A 19,681-nucleotide genomic window follows, 5' to 3' on the forward strand; every position below is an offset into this window, starting at 1 on the left:
GCTCGTCGCTCCGCGCGAACAGTTCGAGAAACGAAATGTCGCCGGAAGCATCACTGTATCTTTCACTTCTGCTTTGCGCGATAATTCTCAACGGTAAGTCAAGCTAACATCATTTGCCGAATGGATCTTCGAGTTGTTGTTCGTCGATCTTCACAACACTGGAATATCGCCGAAACACGAGAGACATTGTTTCAGGATTTAGCGTATGAATACATATCGCCAGAAAAAGAAGCTTTTACCACGCGGAGAAAATTTTATAGCAAAAATTACTACGGTAAATAGTAAGCGCGGACCAAGGAATAAATTATGAAAATTTTTACTGTTTTTCATCAAATTATCATAGAATTTACATTACTTATGATATAATTATCTCAAATTTTTTCTTATAATCCGTAGCTACTACACATAAGTTAATTTTAATCTAAATTTTTTGTTTCCTCTCTTTGAAAAATTTATACCATTTATACTGTACTTGTTTTTCATATTTTTTTCTAAAAAATAATAAGTACAAACTTATATACATAATCTGAAATAAATTTTAGAACAGATGATTTCATGTGAGAAAACTAGACAATCTCGGGTTAGTGACGAATTCAAGTTACGTAACGCAATCAAGGAACTCGTTTCCACATTTAAGAGAACAAAGAAATTACATATTTATCAAGTTTTTAAATATTTTTTTGCAAAGGAAAAAAAAACGTTCTTCACGAAGAAACAAATGGCTTGGGGAAACAAGTTCGTCGATGTAATCTTTTCTTTCTTTGCAGTGGAATGCGCGAGTAGCATTCCAGACCATTGTTTGGAACTGATCAAGTTCGACGTCGACGAGATCGAGAGTCATTTGTCCGGATTAAATCTCACGGACGTGCCTACTGTGAAAATGATGACCGCCGGATTTAAGTGTCCAATCTCCACCTTGCCTTTCGGTACGCTGAAATCAGACTGGGCTAGACTGTTGTTGCTTCGAGAGGCTCAACCTGACGGGTCGATCGTCAAGCTTAAACTTCTTCGGCTAATACGGATTTTGATAATTGCTTACTATCAAATGGAGGAACGTATTGACGTGATGGATCCTGAGGCGAAAGCCGCAATGTAAGTCGAGCGAAAAGAATTTCTTTTCTCTTCTACACAAAAAGAAAAATTTTACTGAAGTATCTAAAAAATTAGTTGGGCGGGGGGGGGGAGGAAAAGATCAGATTTTTAAATAATTTTATTAAATTATTAAAATAAATATAAACGATGTTCAAGCACAATGAGCAAGGCTACAAAAAGTTTTAGCAACGTTGCAGCAACCAACGCAAAACTCCAATATAATTATTTTGATAGTCTAATAAAAATTATTTTTAAATCTGTATCCAATAAAATTTTTAAGCAACATTAGAGTCAAACAAAATTGTTCTCGTGTAAATCTTGGCGGCGAGGAAGGCAAATTGCTCGAGAGATTTTTATCAATTACCTCTTTGCTTCGTTGATTATCTTACGAGATCTTTTTGATATATCGAATAGTTTTCCCGAACAATTATTCTCCTCTCGTATCACGAGCGATTACGTGTCTCGGCGATGTATTAAAATAGCGCGTACGTTCGCTAAATATTTGATTTGCAGAAACGTGACGGGAATTCCTCGCGAAAACTCTAAGTGCGCGAATCGCATGATTCTTTGAAAATGAGCTTTAACAATTCAGCAGTAGCTTATTTGCCGAAGGTAAGTGCAGTTGGAGACACGTTTCCTTGTAATCAAACTCGCTCGAACTTTAGTCCAGTACACGTTTCGCGTCTATTTAAGTTGTGATTTAAGCTAAGAGAAACGAGAGAAGAGAGAAGTTCTGGATGATGAATTTATCGAATCGTTACCATTACAGCCGGTTTGAATTCACGCAAGTTTTACAACCCATAGGATAAAGATTTGCTGAAATGTATAAAAGTTTAGCTGCACACCGAGAAATATTCTAGCGCGAAGAAAAACAATTTGTTTTTTTTTTTAAGTTACAAAAAATATTTTGTTCATGATAGTCTTAAAATATGCATTCATTTATTTGAGAGGACATTTATTTAAAATAAACTTCTGTGTACACACAGAAAAATATATATTGCAAATTAACTTACTTGAATCAAGTAAATATTTTTTTCGAATTATAAGTTTATTACAAGTTTCAAATTTATTCAATACTTCACTTAATCAAGAATATTAATTTAAAACAGAAATTCGGATTGGTTATTTAATTTGCTTATTATTTTGACTGTTCTCCGTAATTTTATAATATTCTTCGAGAGAGTATAAATTCTTTTTCTGAACGTACGATAATAAATTCTTCTAAAATTTGATGAATATATTTTAAGACAATATTCAAGAAAATATTCTGAAAAATTAAAAGTAACTATTACTTCCTAAAAGAAGAAAAATTAAGTAATCACTTTTTTAATATTTGATGTTTTTCTATATATATACATACAAATCTGAAAATAATTTTGTCAGATTTTTGTTAGAAAATTATTAGAATGCTTAAACTGCTAGCTAAAATGTCCACATTTCCTTACAGCATTACCATCATGCTCGAGCATCCTAAGTATGTAATTATTTTAATAATCTAACAAAATTATATATTTTCGAGGAGGAATTTTTGTTTGTCAAAGCATCACTAAATATAATGAGACAAAAATCGCTACTTGATTTGACGATTTCACTTCAGGAAATCTCTGGCGGGAGAAACAACGACGACCGTGTCGTCGACTGCGAGAGAGACGAGCCAACCGCATTGCCCGAGCAGCAATAATTCCTTGGGAGCCGAAATCTCGTGTGGCAATGCGAATCGTCATTGTTCGCGTACGGATTCGTTCCCGAATGGAGTAACGGCGACGAAGGACGGCTGCTCGAGGATGAAATCGAACGCGACGGTAATCGAAATCGGGGCGATGAAGAAGAACGTCTCGGGTCCCAGTGGAACAACCACTGTCATTCCATCCGACGCGACACGTCAGAACGTTACGTCGTCGTTGTCGATTGATCCTGGCAACGCGAAGAAAGCCACGTTCAACATACTCGGTAATTGCCTGAAGCAGTCCTTGAAGGACTTCGTGCGACGGCGACCGAGCGGCCGCAGAGTGTTCGAGAACGTGAGGGATAAGGCAAAGTATGGCGAGCTAGTGGGCAACGAGATCGACGGTCGCGGAGGGGATGGCACCCTTATCAGGATAACGCCGCCGACGAACGAATTCTGGCGATACGTGACGTTCCCCACGAGGGCGCCGTTGATCGTACCAGTCAGCGTACGGCCGGCTTATCGTATGCGGGGATTAAGCGGAACAGCAGGCCCGCGAAAGTCGCGGAAACGGGTGAAATTGAATAATGACATTTACGAAAGCTTCAGACGGTTTTACGACGCCGGCAGGAATAAGGAGGGAATAAAATGAACGTCTTCCGCGTTACGACGCGCGAAACACAGGCGGGTAGCTCTTGTTTCTTCCTTCTCACTCCACATGTACCTTTGAATGCTCGAGAGATTATGCGCTGCAAAATTGATGGAAAGTTATGGGAGACGGGTCTCTCTCCGTTTTCGGATCTGTAGGTTTCGACGCCAGGTCTGGAGGGAAGATAAAAATTTTCAACTAATTAATTGGACATATAGCTGGGGATAAACAGTATTTGTATAATGCGTTTCTATATTTTAATAAGAAAATATGTAAATTACATAATATGTATATAAATAAAAATATAAATTATAATTATTATGTGCTCCATGTTTTCTGTATTTTTTTGGGGGAAAATACGCGAGAAGATGAGATCGCTACCTCGATCGAGGGTAAAGAAAGAAATGAGAATAATAAAGAATAAGTTATGAAAAGAATATGTATAATACGTGTCATATTCCTGCATTTTTCACAATGCTCTTCCACAAGCTTATCATCCGGCAGATCAGGCTTCGCCGGAGGAACAACGCATGCCGGTATCTCACGGAAAATCTCAATAAAATTGATCCTTCAATATATCTTCTTCCGATATTCTTCGACACGAGCGATATTTGCGCGAAACGATTCGCCGATTTTTGTCTATGTCAACTGATAAATCCGAAGAAAGTACGTTTCATTTTCTATTAAAACATACCGTTTGTTTGCATATTATTACACGACAGGATTTCGAAACTATAATCATAAATCGCGCGAATTGATCGTAAGTCGAAGAACGCATTTTTATATTTCATACAAATAAAACATTATCTACATATATTTAAAAAAATTATTTTATTATTAAAAACGATTGCAGGTTTCTATTTAGGAAATTGAACAATTTTGCAGAATTTTGTATAATTCGTCTAATATAATTTATAATACATTATTATAAAATTAATATTTAATTAAAAAAATATTTTATTTAAATTAAATATGTTGTGTATTGTAAAAATTCGATAGTTTCTGCAATTGTCAGCCTATTGCAGAAACTTAGTTATTTTATTTTTAGTCGATCACACAAGTCCGAAAATTCCGTAAGTAGAGGAATACAGGTATTTTCAGAATTTCGCGAATATGCGTGAAGAATTGTTGCACGGTCCTATCGTCGATCGAGATTTATACGACGCGATGAGAAATATAACGGCATTATATATGCTCTCGATCCGCGCGTTTACGGGTATATCGGCAGCAATTGTGCCGCGAGCTTCGCTGAATTATGGCGCCTCGAGTTTAATAAAAGCGGACTTTCGCCGTCGCGATTAGCGCGAATCGCGTCGCGCGCCAATTTCCGAAATATCCGGCGAGCGGTTTTTTTTTTCCTCGGAAACGAACGCGCCACTTGTCTTTTATCCGCTCAATAAAAGAACGTCGGGATTCGGAATTTAATTTAACAGCGACTCCTTCGAATTAATATAATAATGAGCGCAGAGAGAACGGCCCCGCGAGCGAGCGAGCGAGCAAAGAAGTGACCGCCGTTACTTTATTAAACAAATGTAAATCAATCGGAGGAACGAGATGAGGGAGCACTCCAGTTTGAAACTTTGGTCGGGCCGCGCTGTAAAATGCGGAGCGCGCGAACGGAAGGCCTGGAGAAAAGTAAGCTGAGAAACTAATCATGACCACGAATTCAATTGCGGGATTTCCGCGGAATCATCGCCGCCGCCGCGCGGATCCATTCGCTCACGCGCGGGCCCCTAATATTAATTTCAATCTACATAAATGCATAATAATAAATTCAATAGCGGCCGCCGATGCGCGCGACGCCGAACCGAATCGAAGATGTTATAGCGTTCACGGGGAGAGAAAGTTCACCACGGCCCTTTTTCCTCCTTTCTTGAACGAGGAGACGAAACTTGCGTCAAAATAATCATTTCATTAATAATCGTTGCAGCGTAATAATGTACTTTCGCACAGTCGACAGACCAATAAGTTGTTAATACACAAGCACAATTAACTAACGAAAGTGATGCAAAGTCATGCGAATAATTTGATCTATTAGGTCGGCGCAGAAATAATTGCGGTTTCTGTTAATTTAAACTCTGACGCTCATTTTGGGATAAATATTTAACAACATTCGTGTGATGTACTAATTTTAAAGCGCGAAATTTCTCGTTATTAATTCAGGTTAACGATTTGTCTTCTCTTTTCTTCCTTCCTTGAGAGAAACATCCTAATTTTGCTCTTCGGTTGAATATGAATTCAGTTTTCTTTCATCACACAAAGTGCAATTATCGAACTGTTTCAAGATATAAAACTCCGTCTCTCGTCTAACGTTTTCGGGGCGAGATTCAAGTGACGACTACAAATGCTCAAGGTTCTCAAAGGCGTCGCGATGTGTAGGTAATTGTTACTCCTCGACGTAGGGCTGATTATAGTAATTTGCTTCGCCCAATTTCTCCCTCGCTCGCGTCCGTCTCTTTACAACTCCCGCTCACTCCGGCATGGAAATTAGCTTCGTATCGCGTTCGACAAAGACCGACGAGATTGCCGTCGCGGGATAAAAGCAGGGGTAATATTTCAGTTGTTTCGTCGTTTTACGGTTTCGTTATGCCACCCGGCGCAACGGAGATTCGCGGATTCCTCTCGCACACCATCGCGATATCCTCGTCGCGCGGAACTCCGAGGCGAGTGTCGCGTTAACGAAAAACGCCCGGTTTCCAGCTATATATCATCTATTTTAGCGCAACTGTTTCAAAGATCGTAAAAATACCCTGGAAACTTAGTTCGAGAAGATGATATCCGGCAAAAGTGGTTCTAACTTGATCGCCGGACGAGCGCGAAGTTCACTTCTGCGTAAAATTACGTAAAGGTGAGGCTAGCGTCGATATGATCCCTTTTCACAGGCTCCCCGCTCCCCCCCCCCCCCCACGGCCTTCATTGGTAACCTTCAACTATTCGAAACACCCCCGGAGTCTCGCTTGCATGCCGGCAGTGCTGCTTACACGCTGCCCGGAAGGGTAGGTAAAGTTTCGATCCCGCGCGCGTCGGTCCCGGCCGAATATTAGCGTCGCGCATTCGAGGGGACACACACGTGATACCGTCGCCGTCCCGCAATTCCGCGGACGCGCCGAGCGAGCCACGGGGTCCAATCTTGGAGGTCCGGCAGTTTCAATTTTCGACAGTTCCAGCTTTCGAAAGTTCGCGACGACGACGGCCGCGCGCGATAGAGAATTCGCCGGGTATGAATTTCATATTGCGACGCGGAGCCGCGGATCGTTGCGAGCGCGCGTTACGGCTGCCATTCGGTTTGTAATTTGCCTGCGAAGCTGTTTGCAACGACGGCACGATGTGCATCCAAATGGAAACTAAAAGATAATTATCTTTTAAACGGCACTCACGTTTCTTAAAATCCTTTGAATTTCTAATACTCTTAGCGATGTTTTTTTTTCCTAAAAAAAAATTTTGGAGCCATTAGCCAAGAGCAGCGACGAAAAAATTAATGGATTGATTTTTTTAGCAAGACTTTTTCGAGAGTTCAACTTTCCAATGCTTCTTTGAAGTCTTTTCGCCGGGAATTGAACAAACTGGACTTTTTTTTATCTGCACGCATTGTAAAAGTGCTACTTCTTTTAAATGTAAAACGGCTTTCTTCCGTGCTTCCCTAGAAATAATGATTAAAGTATTTAATTTCTCTTCCTCAACTCTGTAAAAATGTAATAATCTTTTAAAAGCTTTAATTGGATATATAAATGTAAGGAAGATTTCTCTTTATACTTTTCTTTAAAAATAAACGCTGACACGAAAAATTCAAGCGCATTATTTAAAGATACTGGACGTGTGCTATAAATTATTTCGAAAAATCTGCTCTCTAAATCTGAATCGGTGTATTATTCACTGATTCGCAGCTATATATGTAATTATCTTTTAATAATTTCGATTAAGAGAGGAAACACTCTTATCAATCAAAAAAACAATGCATATATATTTCACTGATTGATGTAGCACTATAAGTGTAACACACCCTGAAGTATTAAAATTTCACCGACTCTGATCTAGAGAGTACATATTACATCTCGAACGCCAGGGACGAATTTCGAATCCGCGGATTCGGACTCGCGATCGATCGGAATCGCGGTTCGGCTCGTGGGAGCCGGCACGGCACCGATCGCGGCCGGCTGGCTCATCTTAATCACCAATTCATCACCCGCCATTGCCCCTCGAGGCACTCGCGCGTGAACCTAACCAGATAGACGATACATCGACCGTACCAAACGCGTAGCTCCGCACAGCCTCCGCGCCGATCTAATAGATCGTTGGTACAGGTCGACGAGAGAAGAGGCAGTGGTATGGACAATCTCGGCCGTCCGGCCCGGTTACCACGGCTGGTTAATGCCTGTCTCCCACCCTCCATTCCCTTTTCCCCCTAGTCTCGGGAAAGACGGGGGTAAGGGAGACAGGAACATGCGAGAGGAACGTGCGAAGAAGGGACGGGGGAGGCTCGGGCGAGAGTAGGGCGGGAGGAAGCGTGAGTAAAGTTAAGGCTGGCTCGGGGGGGGGGATGGTTGGAATTGATACGAACGTTCCCGCTGACGTGGACGGCCCGACCCGCAGCTCCGCTCGCCGATAACAACCCTTAAATCATTCCTAACCGAGGGTCGGCTCGCCGCCACCAACGCCGCCGCCGCCGCCGCCGCCGCGTCATTCTTCGCCACGATGCGTTTTTCTACTTAGGGAAAATCGGCGATATCAAGAAATTGCTGATTTGCGGCCGAACGAACCGCTCAGAACGAACCGTGATTGCCACGTAGACTGACGAAGGACAGGAGGGGGATATCGCGGCATTGAAATACGCACTATCAATTATCGACAAAAGGACTCGAAGTATTGAAAGCCATTTTGGACGGCTGAGAATCATAAGTACCTAATTTGCAATTACAAAAAGGAAATTTGTAAACCATACGCGTATCTTTCGTCTAAAAGTACATTTGCAAGAATTATTTTTGATAATGGACGATAAAACTAGGGCAATCGGTAAGCGCGCAAGTTACAATATTTATTACTTGCATATTGAATTACGTGAGCACTGGCCTTTTTTTCAAGATAATTTTAAAACCTACAAAAAAATCTAAACGAAATAAATTCGAGATAATGTAAAGTTTTATGAGAAACTACGTCATGCGTGATATTAAAATCCACGGATTGTCTGATGAAATCTGAAAAAATCTCAACAAAATAGCAGACTTATAAATACGATAATGACGCACCCCTTACGCGATATTGTTACCAGACTATAAAGAGACGATTAATAAGGCGTTATTTGCGGTAAACATTATTTATCGAACGAGGTAGAAATTTAAGGTAGAAATTTAAAGCGCCCTACTTGCACGCAGCTATCGAGAGCAGCGGTAAGCTGTGCCGGCTGTAGGAAAGGGTTAGTGGAGAACGGCGCGCAACCGTTTCCACCCCTTTCCCCAACGCGGAGAGATGCGTTGGCCCGTGAACTCACCGATAATGCAGAATTATAGTCCACGGCACTGCTGGAACCTCCCTTTTCGAGCCAGCCGTGCTACTACCTACCAAACGCCTATCACCGCGCGTATCGAGGCGTGAGTAGGGGTCGGTCGGTTTGCACGCACGTATTACACCCCGGTGATTACGCGTCCCCCCCCCCCCCCGACTAGCCGCCATCCTCCCCGCTGAATTTTGCGGAGCACCCCTCGAGGTCCCGTAGGAAGCGCGCGAATGACTCCCGGATATCTTTATAGTCTTCATTTTTGCGACGCGCCCGATCGGATAAGCTCGACAATGGACGAGAATCGAATTGCGATGGACTTTTTTTTTTTGCAAGAAGAAAAAAACAGATAGTCTACATATCAGAGATGCACAATAGCTGTATGAGTACTGTGGTTATAAAGCAAATCAATAATTAAATAATATATAATATATGTTTTTAATTTTAATTTTCAACGTGGACAAAAAATAATAAAAGTCCATATTTAGTTAATACAAATTGTGCAAGTTGCAATGGTCAAACAAACGCGGTGTTAATGCAAAAACAAGGGAAGTGCAAAGATTCGAGAGAAAGATACGAAGAAAGAAAGAGGACTGCACAAAAGATCACAGAACGACTTGCGTTTCTTCTCTCTCCCGGATAATTTTAGTTTATAATTATGGCAGTTGTTAATAATGTAATGGTGACAGCGAGATTTCAGTTTATAGTTGTAGGGCATGTAAACGCGATGGCAAATGTAATCGTGACGGAATTAAATACAGCGCGCGGATGCAAAACGCGAGGACTTTCGTTGGAGGCAATGGAAATTACAATTACTTCGAATTAAAAGAGACATACGTTCTAAAAAGTTTGCGGCCAAAGCGCATAGCAAGTTGAGATTACTTTTCCCCTGCAATTATATCGCAACATACCGTAATACGTGAAGCGTATTGCATTACAAAGTTTTAACATTACGCTACTTTTTCGCTCTCGTGTCGAAAGCAGTTAAATGCGTTTGGTCGTCAACCTAGTGATATCTCTTTCTTTTACTAAATAATGCAAGTTAATACGGCTTTTATAAATTATTTGTTACAACTCTTGTAGAATGGAATCACATATAATATTTCCCTTCTCGTTATTTAATTTTAAGACGATCGAACGATTGCTCTTCTTCTGCTTTCTTCGTTTCTTCATTTTTCCAATTCTTTTCACCTTTGTGACGTACCTTCTCTTTCTATCTCTTACTATCCCTTTTACTCGCATTGTGATTCGAGTTACTGCACGAAAACTTGTCCAGGCTGCAGATTCTATGTATAATTCGTGGATACTTAGGCTCGCGTCCTAAGGGACGAACTATAGTACCAGAGATTATCGAAATCACTGGCCGTTCCTCAGGGAACTATCATCATCGCGCGTTTTACCTTCGTTCCAAAACCCTCCCCTTTATATTACGACAGGCTTACATAATATGCGCTTGAATTTTCATAAAGATCACGAGCGGAATCACTGTAAGTGAAACTAACGACGGGACTGTAGATGCAGTCGTGTTATTTGAATAATCTGAATAGATCTGAATATAAAGCTGAATTGGCTTGTCCGACGATTCGAATTACTTCGAATATTCGAGCCGTCTGTCGCTTTTCACAGTCGTGTTCTAACTACAGCCGCATGACCGAATGATCCCGTCGAGCCAGACGACAAATTCGCTTCGTGAATCCCATCAGAATATACAACGAGAAAGGATAAAAATAACCATAATATAAATATCGTTTCAGCTCGGTAACCATAGTAATCCTACCGAGACTTCCTGTTCCACACATGCTCTCTCTCTCTCTCTCTCTCTCTCTCTCTCTCTCGCTATCCTTATCTAATCTCATCTACGGATTGACGACAATTGATTGCACCGTGGGGACCATTTTATATGGGTTAATACGGGGCGCACGGAATGTCTTTACCTATAATCTGTTTAGCTATATACATTTATACACCTCCCTAAATTTGTCCCTTTGTTTCTCCCGGTGCTTCCCCGTTTCGCCCGAGGCATGTAGATTCAACATGATTTATTATTATTTGTCATAAAATATATATTATCTTGTTTTAATAATCCGTTTCTTCTTTTAAATAATACACAAAATATAAGAAAATTTTTCCAAAACTGTTAGTTAAAATCCTAAGGCGAGATATACGAAATTTACGATGTTTCGAGAGAGCGTTATCGTGCCATTTATTCATCGCCGATGGGTCTGATTCGAATTCGCGCGATTGATTGCGCCGTGTGCGTGTGAAATCGTTTTAATAGGGAAGGCACGCTCGAATAGTTTATCCGGCAGCGGCAGAAGACCCCCATGAAGCGACGTACGCCTCAACGGTTACGTTTTTGTTTTTTGCTCTTTATTTGAAGACTCTTATTAAAATTCAATCAGTCAGATCAAGCGACACTTTCGCTAATATATAAGTTAAATATATATGTCGAGATAATTTTGCAAGAAGAAGCCATAGAGATGTGATAAATGAGCACAATAGCCGCTCATTGAACGATCGGTTCACTCCACGTCGAGGGGAATATTTCGCGATTGGCGGAACTTTTAGATTAGTAACGTAATAGCGGGGGAAATACGTGCGAGCCAGGTAGACGTCGAGAGTTTTTACTGTTAAATCAGGACGAGGATATGTCGTTCGGTGGTATGCGTAAAACGCCGGCAGTAAACCCGCCAGTATTACATGGGCAAAGGGGTTTGGTAAAACCGGAGAAGTCGTCGAACGTGTGGAAAACCTATAGAATCTTTTTGCCGGAGCGCCGCTCGTTAAGCTCTCTTGAAAACGGATAAAAATTACGGATCCGCGGATCTCTAAATTCCTCCCGACGGTAAAAAGCAAAAGCATATATCGCCGAGGCCGCTTTACGCTCTTTCTCTTTCGCTGCATTCGCAACATTACGAGGTGTTTTATCCGACGTTACATAATTCGTTGACAAACGACTCCGATTTTCATGGCGGATCGTCATTGTCCTTTGGGAAAGAGAAGAAAAATTCCAACTAGCCGCGCGGCTCCCGGATGATCTAATCGCGAAGGGAAGATTTCCGAATTATGAGAGTTTTTAGCGAGTACCAGCCGATGTGCCGTGCGGCGAGGGGGGGTGCAGTCGGGGGTTCAGTCCGCGAGAGAAGGGTAGGAAAGGGTTCGGGCTGGACGCGAACGCGGTGGTGGTTTTGAGAGGGTATGGGCCCGGCGTTAGAGACAATAGTAGGCGGACAAAAGCGTGATATACGGCGACCCCCGGAGCAGCGGTATTAAAATCATATTTTTAAGCCCTCCATCCCCGGTGGCGGGGAGAGCCACGGGGTGAGCTGGGTGTCCTTTCCCCGCCGTCGCCGCCTCTTTTAACCGCCGACCCCTGTGTGTCCCGCAATCCACGCCGGACCGCGAAATGGCGGAGGACGCGGACGCTGTCTTTGCCGCCCGGATTTAATTGGATCCGCCGGCCGTAATTAATGTGTCCGCCCCGTCGGCTAAGACGGACTGTATTGATTCGCTTCCGATATCATATCCCTCGCGACTGCGGCTCTCGGCCAGACGATCTTCCGGTCATTCGGTGGGAAAATCGATCCCGTTAATCCGTGCGTTCCCCATCAGCGGCACGGCTCTCTCTTCTCGTTCATATTAATATATTTTATGAAGTAAATTACTCTCAATTATTTCGTATTATTGTTTGGTTTTAAACAAGATGTATTACAAATTAATCAGTGTAATGGGTTTCACACATTTTAATTTTGTACACATCGCAATTAAAAGTACGTAGTATATTACAATTTTACATCGATCTGCACGAAATTCCGCGAGAAGAGAAATTTTCGCGACAAGAGAAATTGTATGCCGACAGCTTCTGTTCGGCGATGTTTTTATAAATCCCGCAGTCGTCGAACGGGAAGGGGAGAAAAAATTAATTCGATGCTCTTGGAACGCTTATGCCCGCGTGTATGCCGGGGTGCACTTCATTAAAACTTTTAAATTCCGCCTCGTTCTCATCGTTTCCCAGTAAAACTCGCGAAATGAGAGAGTTCCGTTGTGTCGCGTCGTCTCGGCGTGAATTTGCTGGTCCCTTGAACGTCGTTACGTCAGCCGCGACCCTCGTATAGTGCTTCTCTACATAGTTTTTCACCTAAGTGTCTCGCTATATACGTATTTCTTTAGCTCATATACGCGCAGCTATGCAAAACTCGTAAATCTTGTCGCAAACTATCGCAGTCGCGTGACTATCCATGATGTTGGACGAGCACAAGGACGGATTGATTGCTTAACATACGAGGATTTAATTTCAGATCTGAAAACAATTTTATTGGGCCATTGAAATAATCATGTAGAATATTCGATGATGAGCAACGGCGCAAAAAGTCTTGACGTTCTAGCGACCGACTCAAGTGGTCTACATAATTATTTCCTATGCAATCTACCGCGATTAATATTGTTTTCTTATTGGAACTAATTGGGCGGGGTCACTCGACATGACGGTCTGTATTTAAAGACCGGGTCAATGTTATTTCACTTGCGTTAATCTCCTGAGGATCTAACGTCCGCCTGGCGACGTTATTAGGTCCCGGATGACACAAGGGTCGGACGTCTAATCGACCTAGGAATAATGTGTCGCGTTTGCCGAGAACTTCGTCCTCGGCCCCGAGCTCTTGCTCCGAGGGATATTCTAATCCTGAGAGCACCCATCCTGCTTCTCGTAGAATCCGACCAGGAAGAAGGTAGTGGGAGAGAGAAAGAGAGAGAGAGAGAGAGGGGGTGCCTTATGTGTTAGCCCGCCATCCTCCGCTCGTTCGTCGCGAAGCTCGCGCGAGGATAGAGGGTGAAATTGGGGAGATGTGGTAGGGGAGGAAAACGATAATTCGGCTCACTCGGTGGTTGAGCTCTGAGAATGGAGGCTCGAGTTTCGCCCGGGGTGAGCAACTGCGGGCCATTTCTCCCCCTCCCTCTTCTTCCTCTTCTCTCTTGATATCGCTGTTAGATGGCGACTACCGAAATTCCGCGCTAATCTCGATTTACGACACCGCGGCAAGTCATATGTGCCTCCGGCTATTCTCTCTCTCTCTTGCGCGTGCAAGTCTTCGCGTTATTAGCCGACTATCAAGCCGTGCCGTGTTTGTGAATCATCGGTTTTAGACATTGATTGCACGTAGATATCCTAAGCGTGAAGAACGATCTGATTTGCGCAAGAATTTTTCTAGAAATATTTTTAAAAAAGACATTAATTACGACCAGTATTAGAAAATAATGAGAATAATATTTATTTAAAAGATGTATCTATAAAAAATATTTTTTATAACAATTATTTGAAATAAATATTTTGTATAGTAAATGCAAAAAATATTTAACATTTTACGTATATGATTTTACTCGAAATAAAATGTTTATTTTATATCTGGAAATGTCATCAATAAATAAACTTTCTCTATTTTTTATCAATTATTTTCTATTTCTTAAGAGTACAAATAAAACAATTATTTATATTTTTGATGCCAAAATGTAAATCAAATATGTCACTTCAAATGCGCATATTAATATTAAATGTTTATTTTTATATATTTGATATACAAAATATTTATTTAAAATAGTATTTTTATTTTAAAGATAAATCTTTTAAATAGACAATTCTATTTCAATTTTTCTTCAATATCGATTACAATCACATGTAGACAAAAATGGATAACTCTGAGTTAACTATGTGTTTTTCTATCACAATAATCGTTGAATGAGAAGTAGATAATAGCTTTGTTTAAGAATACGAAGTACAAAGTATTTCTAAAAATCTTAAAAAAAGAACGAGCAATTAACTTATTTCATTAAAAAAATATTTCAACACAATTAAAATCGAATCAAATATCAGATAAATTACATGTAATTATATTAAAATGTAAGAATAAATAATATACTTTAAGGTTTTGAAATGTTAAAATAAATAATAATTAAATAATAGAACTTTTTAGAATAAATAATATTATATTATATTAAATCGTATTTTAGAGCTCGAAGAAAGGAAGGAAATAGAACCATTGTTTTCGGTGAGTTGAAAGAGCACCGGGTACACGCACGAAAGCCGTCGAAATCGTTGAACTACCGTTTGTATCGTTGCACGAGCATACTCAACAACTATCTGCCGGTGGCGCGTAGGATCCGCGAATTTATCAGTTTGCCGTGCATCCCTCCAGTTCCTGGCCGGCGGGGAGATTGTCTGGAATGTCGCCAGGCGAGCAATCGTTCGTCCAGCTGGAAGAAGAAACTTGCGAGATGCGCTTGTGGAAGTCTTTGTGAGAGAAAGTGGCGAAAAAGAATGCACAACACACACACACACACACACACACACAGATGGACTTAAGGAAAAAAAGGAAGTGCAGACCGGGGTGGACAGGAAGGGTGATGAACGGCAGAGAGGAAGAAAGGAAGGAAGGAAGGACAAAGTCTGGCGGAGACCACGAAATATCTGTCAATCGCAAGAGCGAGGAAGAGCGCGCGACGCCGAAGTCGATTTAACGCCCGTTAAGGAAGCAATTCCTTTAAGAAGGACGAGCGCGCCTCGCCCGCAAGGACAACGTAACCCGGGAGATCCTTGACCCTTGCCGGGGTCTTACGACCTTTTCTCCGCGGGGAATCGCTTCCGCGTCGCCATTATCGGCGGACGAATAGAACATCAATAACCAATTTCGTAAGACTAATATCGCGTAAATTAGTTTTCTCTCCCTCTTGAAAGTTCCTCCCCGCCCGCGCGTCCTTCGTATTTCACCGCCGCGCGGTGAGCCATTCGCTAAAGGATCGTGGACCCGCTCGATAGCGACGTTCATGGTTTTCTTAATGTCCACATCCACGGGCGGCGAACGATCGTGAATCTCCTTTTATCGTCGCGCGATAGTCGTTTTTCTCCGCATCTCTCGCGCATCCCCGTCCTTTTTTTTTTACACCCCGGCAGAGAGAGAGAGATATATATATATATATATCTCGCCGATGTCATTACGTCGGAGCGACGTGGCAAATTTTTTAACTGGCATTCTTCCCGGTTCGTAGGAATTTCGACGACGAGCTCGGTAGTATCGTCGAAGTTCGTAAATTGCTACATTTTCCGCTGGAAGGGCGAGGGCGATGTCAAACCTCGACGGACGACAGATCGTTCCTTCGTCTCTCGCGTCGTATTTGCATAATTCTCGGAGTCCGCGCGACGGTGCCGCTTAAATTTTCGAGACCACTAGCGCTACGATCGCGATCGAAGTTCCGCGCGATGTTACACGGGGAAGTAAAGTCAAGCAGCGGCGATGGCCCATAAAAAAAAAAAAAAAAAACCCCGTCGACGATGCGTCGGCGCGAAACGCGCCGGGATGCAAATTTCACGAGTTTTTCCAATGGCGTTGATGAATAAGGAATCGTGGCGTGTGCGAGTAACGAAATGGAGTACGAAAGGGAAGAGTGGCGTAAAGACCTCGTTGGAAAAACTGAGTTTCATCAAGCACACTGGCCCTCTTTTCTCAGCCCTTCTCGCCCTTCCCCCCCCCTCCCCCTCTTTCTCTCTCTCGCTCCTCTTGTATCGCAATCTCGACGCCTTTATGTATATACATTCGCTCTTATCAGAACGTGCGCTTGTAGGGGATGGGCGACACCGGAGAAGGCCCGAAACAGAATTTTGCGTATCAAAGTTGACGGAGCACCCGCCATGCATTATTCCACCCGGTCCTTTGTGCGCGCGTCGTGCCGTATCTGTTACGTGTTTTCTCGTACTTTTTCGTCGTTTTCTTTGTTGCCGGCTTCGGTAAGGAAATCGACGACTGACGCATCCAATATGCACGCTCCACTCTTTTCTCCCTTTCCCCGTTAACGAAAATTGCATTTACGTGATTTTTCTTAAATAACTTGAGATTAATGCGGCGGAATTAATAGAGCATGAATATGTACATTATTACATAAATGTAAATAACGTGATGATTATGCAGTCGGTATGTCGAACGAGTGGCGAGTCACGAACAAAAGCTAATCGATTTTAATGAATGTCACTCAATCATATATGTCGCGGCGTTGAATAAAATTGCAGTTTAACCGACACACACTCATTGAAGCTCCATGAGGCATTTTGGTTTGAAATAAAGAAAAACGAAGAAATGCAAATCTAAGGGTCTCTAACGTTTCTTCAAAATTTTATCGTGATCTCCCATGTAAGTTTAATCTCTAATGAATATGTAAAGAATTTTTTTGTCATATCTATTTGAATATTGATCCATCGGCCATCGAAATGCAAGTTCATTTATCATTAATTCTAATCGTCTAATAAATGGAAAACCTTAGAGCTCGTTAAAGCTTCCTACTGTGATTAACCTATATCCGATTCCTTTTTTTGCGAAGGTCCCCCATCGAGAGAAGCGAATGGATGGACTTGTCGCGTGAAGACTACAATCGACAATATGAAGAGAGGGGCGAGGTGCGTCGTACAGACCATCAATCTGTCCAATCCGAAAACATGCACGAGACCGAAGGTTGAGAGACTCATTAGCGCGGATGTGGATTCCTCCTGCGATCCTAATCGCGCAGGCGATTACTGGACCCCTCGACCGGTGGCAGTTAGAGCTTGCTCGTGGAGGGACGCGCGGAGGAAGTGCTCGCCAAAGGTGAGGGAGGGTTATCGTGATTTTCAAGGGTTTAATTATAGTTCCGGAATCGCAAATACACCCGATATGCATTATGCAAATAATCAAACGTGTCATGAAACGTTTTAATCGAGCGCGGGGATAAAAAAAGTATCGGCGTTAAAGCCGCTGGAACATTTTTCCGTTCAGCGTCCGACAGATAAAGATGAAAGAGGAAGGGGCGGAGGGGAATGTTTTTTAACACGATATTGGATACATTTGATACGCGAATCGCGACGCATCCAATTCTCGGTTAAATCATGTGGCTTGTCGCTGTGTGTCGGAGCGCTCGCTTGGTTCGCCTCGCACGATATTGACACGCCGCGTAACGAGATGATGGTGTTCGAGCACCTGTACGGAATTGGTTAGTCGATACGTAGTTGCGTTTACCTGGAATTAGCTCGACAGTCGGTGTACACTGCTATAGCGATGGGTCTCTAATGGAGGAGGGCAGTCCGAGTCCCCGTAGCTGTTAGGGACATCGTCGGAGGCCTTGGAACGGGGAGCCGAGTGACGACGACGACGAATATAGCACGTGGAATGGACGACCATTTATTCGGCACACTTATCCCCGTAATTCGACGACTCGATATTCTCATTTCAGACACGTTGCGTTAAATTCTAAACAAACATTCTAAACAAACGTAATATATCCGCGTAAATTAAAATAAAGTTGAATGTCATGTGAGAGTCTGATATATTAGTCAGATATTTCTCAATTTTTCTGGCTCTCCACATATTACTATATTTTATTAATATTATTACTTAATTTATGGAATAATTTAATGTCTTTAATACGTATAGTAAGCGGATTAAGAATAAATCCTTCTTCAGATCTTCAGACATTCTTAAATGTTTGATGCGTTGAAATTTAGATTGGATATCTAGGGCGCTTAATTATTTACGCGTCGTCTTTATTCATGCAGTTCCATGGACCCCCTCAAAAGAAGGCGTCTTCCTTGCCGCTCTCGACCGGCGAAAAACTTTACAGAGTCGTGGCATTTTTCGTAAAAGGCGCTATCGTTACCGGCCTCATCTACTGGACCTATACGGAAGGTCTCTGGGGCGACAGCACCGAAACGGAGGACCTGTACTACAGAATGGCGAGCGTGATTTTTCCCGATCGGCCGGTATAAATATAATTAAATTAAAAAAGCATTAGAAAAGGCACGCGCGCGAACAACACACTGACATGTTATCCCCTCGCCCAAGGACCTGTCGCATCTCAAGGGAGTAAAATGCTCCGCGATCGAGACGTACAATCATATGATAGTGAAAGGAATGGATATTATTATCAGCGTGCCACGCGATGCGTACCGAAGATTGCGAGATTTTCTATACCCGTACGACACGACGACAGAGACGAAGGGAAAGCCGGCGAAATCCACTGACGAGTATTCAACGGAAGCGTAGTATTTTCAGAGATTGTGCGTGTCCAAAACGTTAATTGTGCGTGTCAAAATTCGCGTTGCGATAAATGTATTTGTCTCATATTTCTTTTTCAAAAGGTTTGTACGAAGCTTTTTAGTCTTAATAGTATGTGTAGAATTTGAGCGAATTATTGTGAGATTTTTTGTAAGATTTTACAGAAATCCTTGTTGTACAATGTTAATATAAACGCATAAAAAATTTACTAGTTGTTCTATTTTTACGCTCGAGTATCTGCGTAAATTTTGTGTGGGCACAATTCTCTTGTTGATTTAAAAATTATTTAAATTTTTGTTCTTGGCACTTATTCAAAAGCGCGTTTTTGTAGTTCCCATTTATAAACTTGATGAGAAAATAGCATTGCGAAAAATAAAATTAAATAAAATTTCTTACATACCCTAATAAAACTGTAATAAATATTGCAAAAGTTCTTTTGAATCCATTTTTATCAATGTAGACTTTAATCTCGATTTAACTTAATCTTTTTTTAGTTCTAGGAATTAAAAAGAAAATAAAGAGTAAATTAAACCGGGATATTAAAATTAATCTAAATTGGTAGAAATGTAGACAATTTTAAAAGTTATTTATCTAAAATTGTAAAATATTATTCACGCTGTTTAAAGATGTGATCAGTTTATTAGAGATCGAGATTGAGATTTTTTTTCTCTCGATTGTTTAAATTCCAATCTCAATCCCTAATTCGGACTTAAGCT

General features: G+C 41.7%; 2 protein-coding genes across 3 annotated transcripts; both read left to right on the plus strand.

Annotated features, from left to right (window-relative positions):
* The first annotated feature begins 20 nt into the window (after nt 1-20).
* Nucleotides 21-3,720, plus strand: LOC105831089. 2 transcript variants are annotated; one of them, XM_028192004.2, is made up of 3 exons: nt 21-93; nt 768-1,092; nt 2,690-3,720. In XM_028192004.2, the coding sequence occupies exons 1-3, from the start codon at nt 36-38 to the stop codon at nt 3,408-3,410; spliced, it is 1,104 nt and encodes a 367-aa protein (XP_028047805.2). In that variant the 5' UTR covers nt 21-35; the 3' UTR covers nt 3,411-3,720. The 2 variants fall into 2 exon arrangements, with proteins under 2 accessions (XP_028047805.2, XP_012526428.3); XM_012670974.3 differs by lacking the exon at nt 21-93 and having other exon boundaries at nt 446-1,092.
* A 10,574-nt stretch (nt 3,721-14,294) lies between these two features.
* Nucleotides 14,295-19,394, plus strand: LOC105839825. The gene is made up of 3 exons (XM_036284324.1): nt 14,295-17,623; nt 17,941-18,011; nt 18,429-19,394. Exons 1-3 carry the CDS (start codon nt 17,319-17,321, stop codon nt 18,674-18,676), a joined length of 624 nt encoding a protein of 207 aa, XP_036140217.1. The 5' UTR covers nt 14,295-17,318; the 3' UTR covers nt 18,677-19,394.
* The last annotated feature ends 287 nt before the right edge of the window (nt 19,395-19,681 follow it).

The sequence above is a fragment of the Monomorium pharaonis genome, chromosome 1 (genome assembly GCF_013373865.1).
Source record: "Monomorium pharaonis isolate MP-MQ-018 chromosome 1, ASM1337386v2, whole genome shotgun sequence".
NCBI classification, from domain to species: domain Eukaryota; kingdom Metazoa; phylum Arthropoda; class Insecta; order Hymenoptera; family Formicidae; genus Monomorium; species Monomorium pharaonis.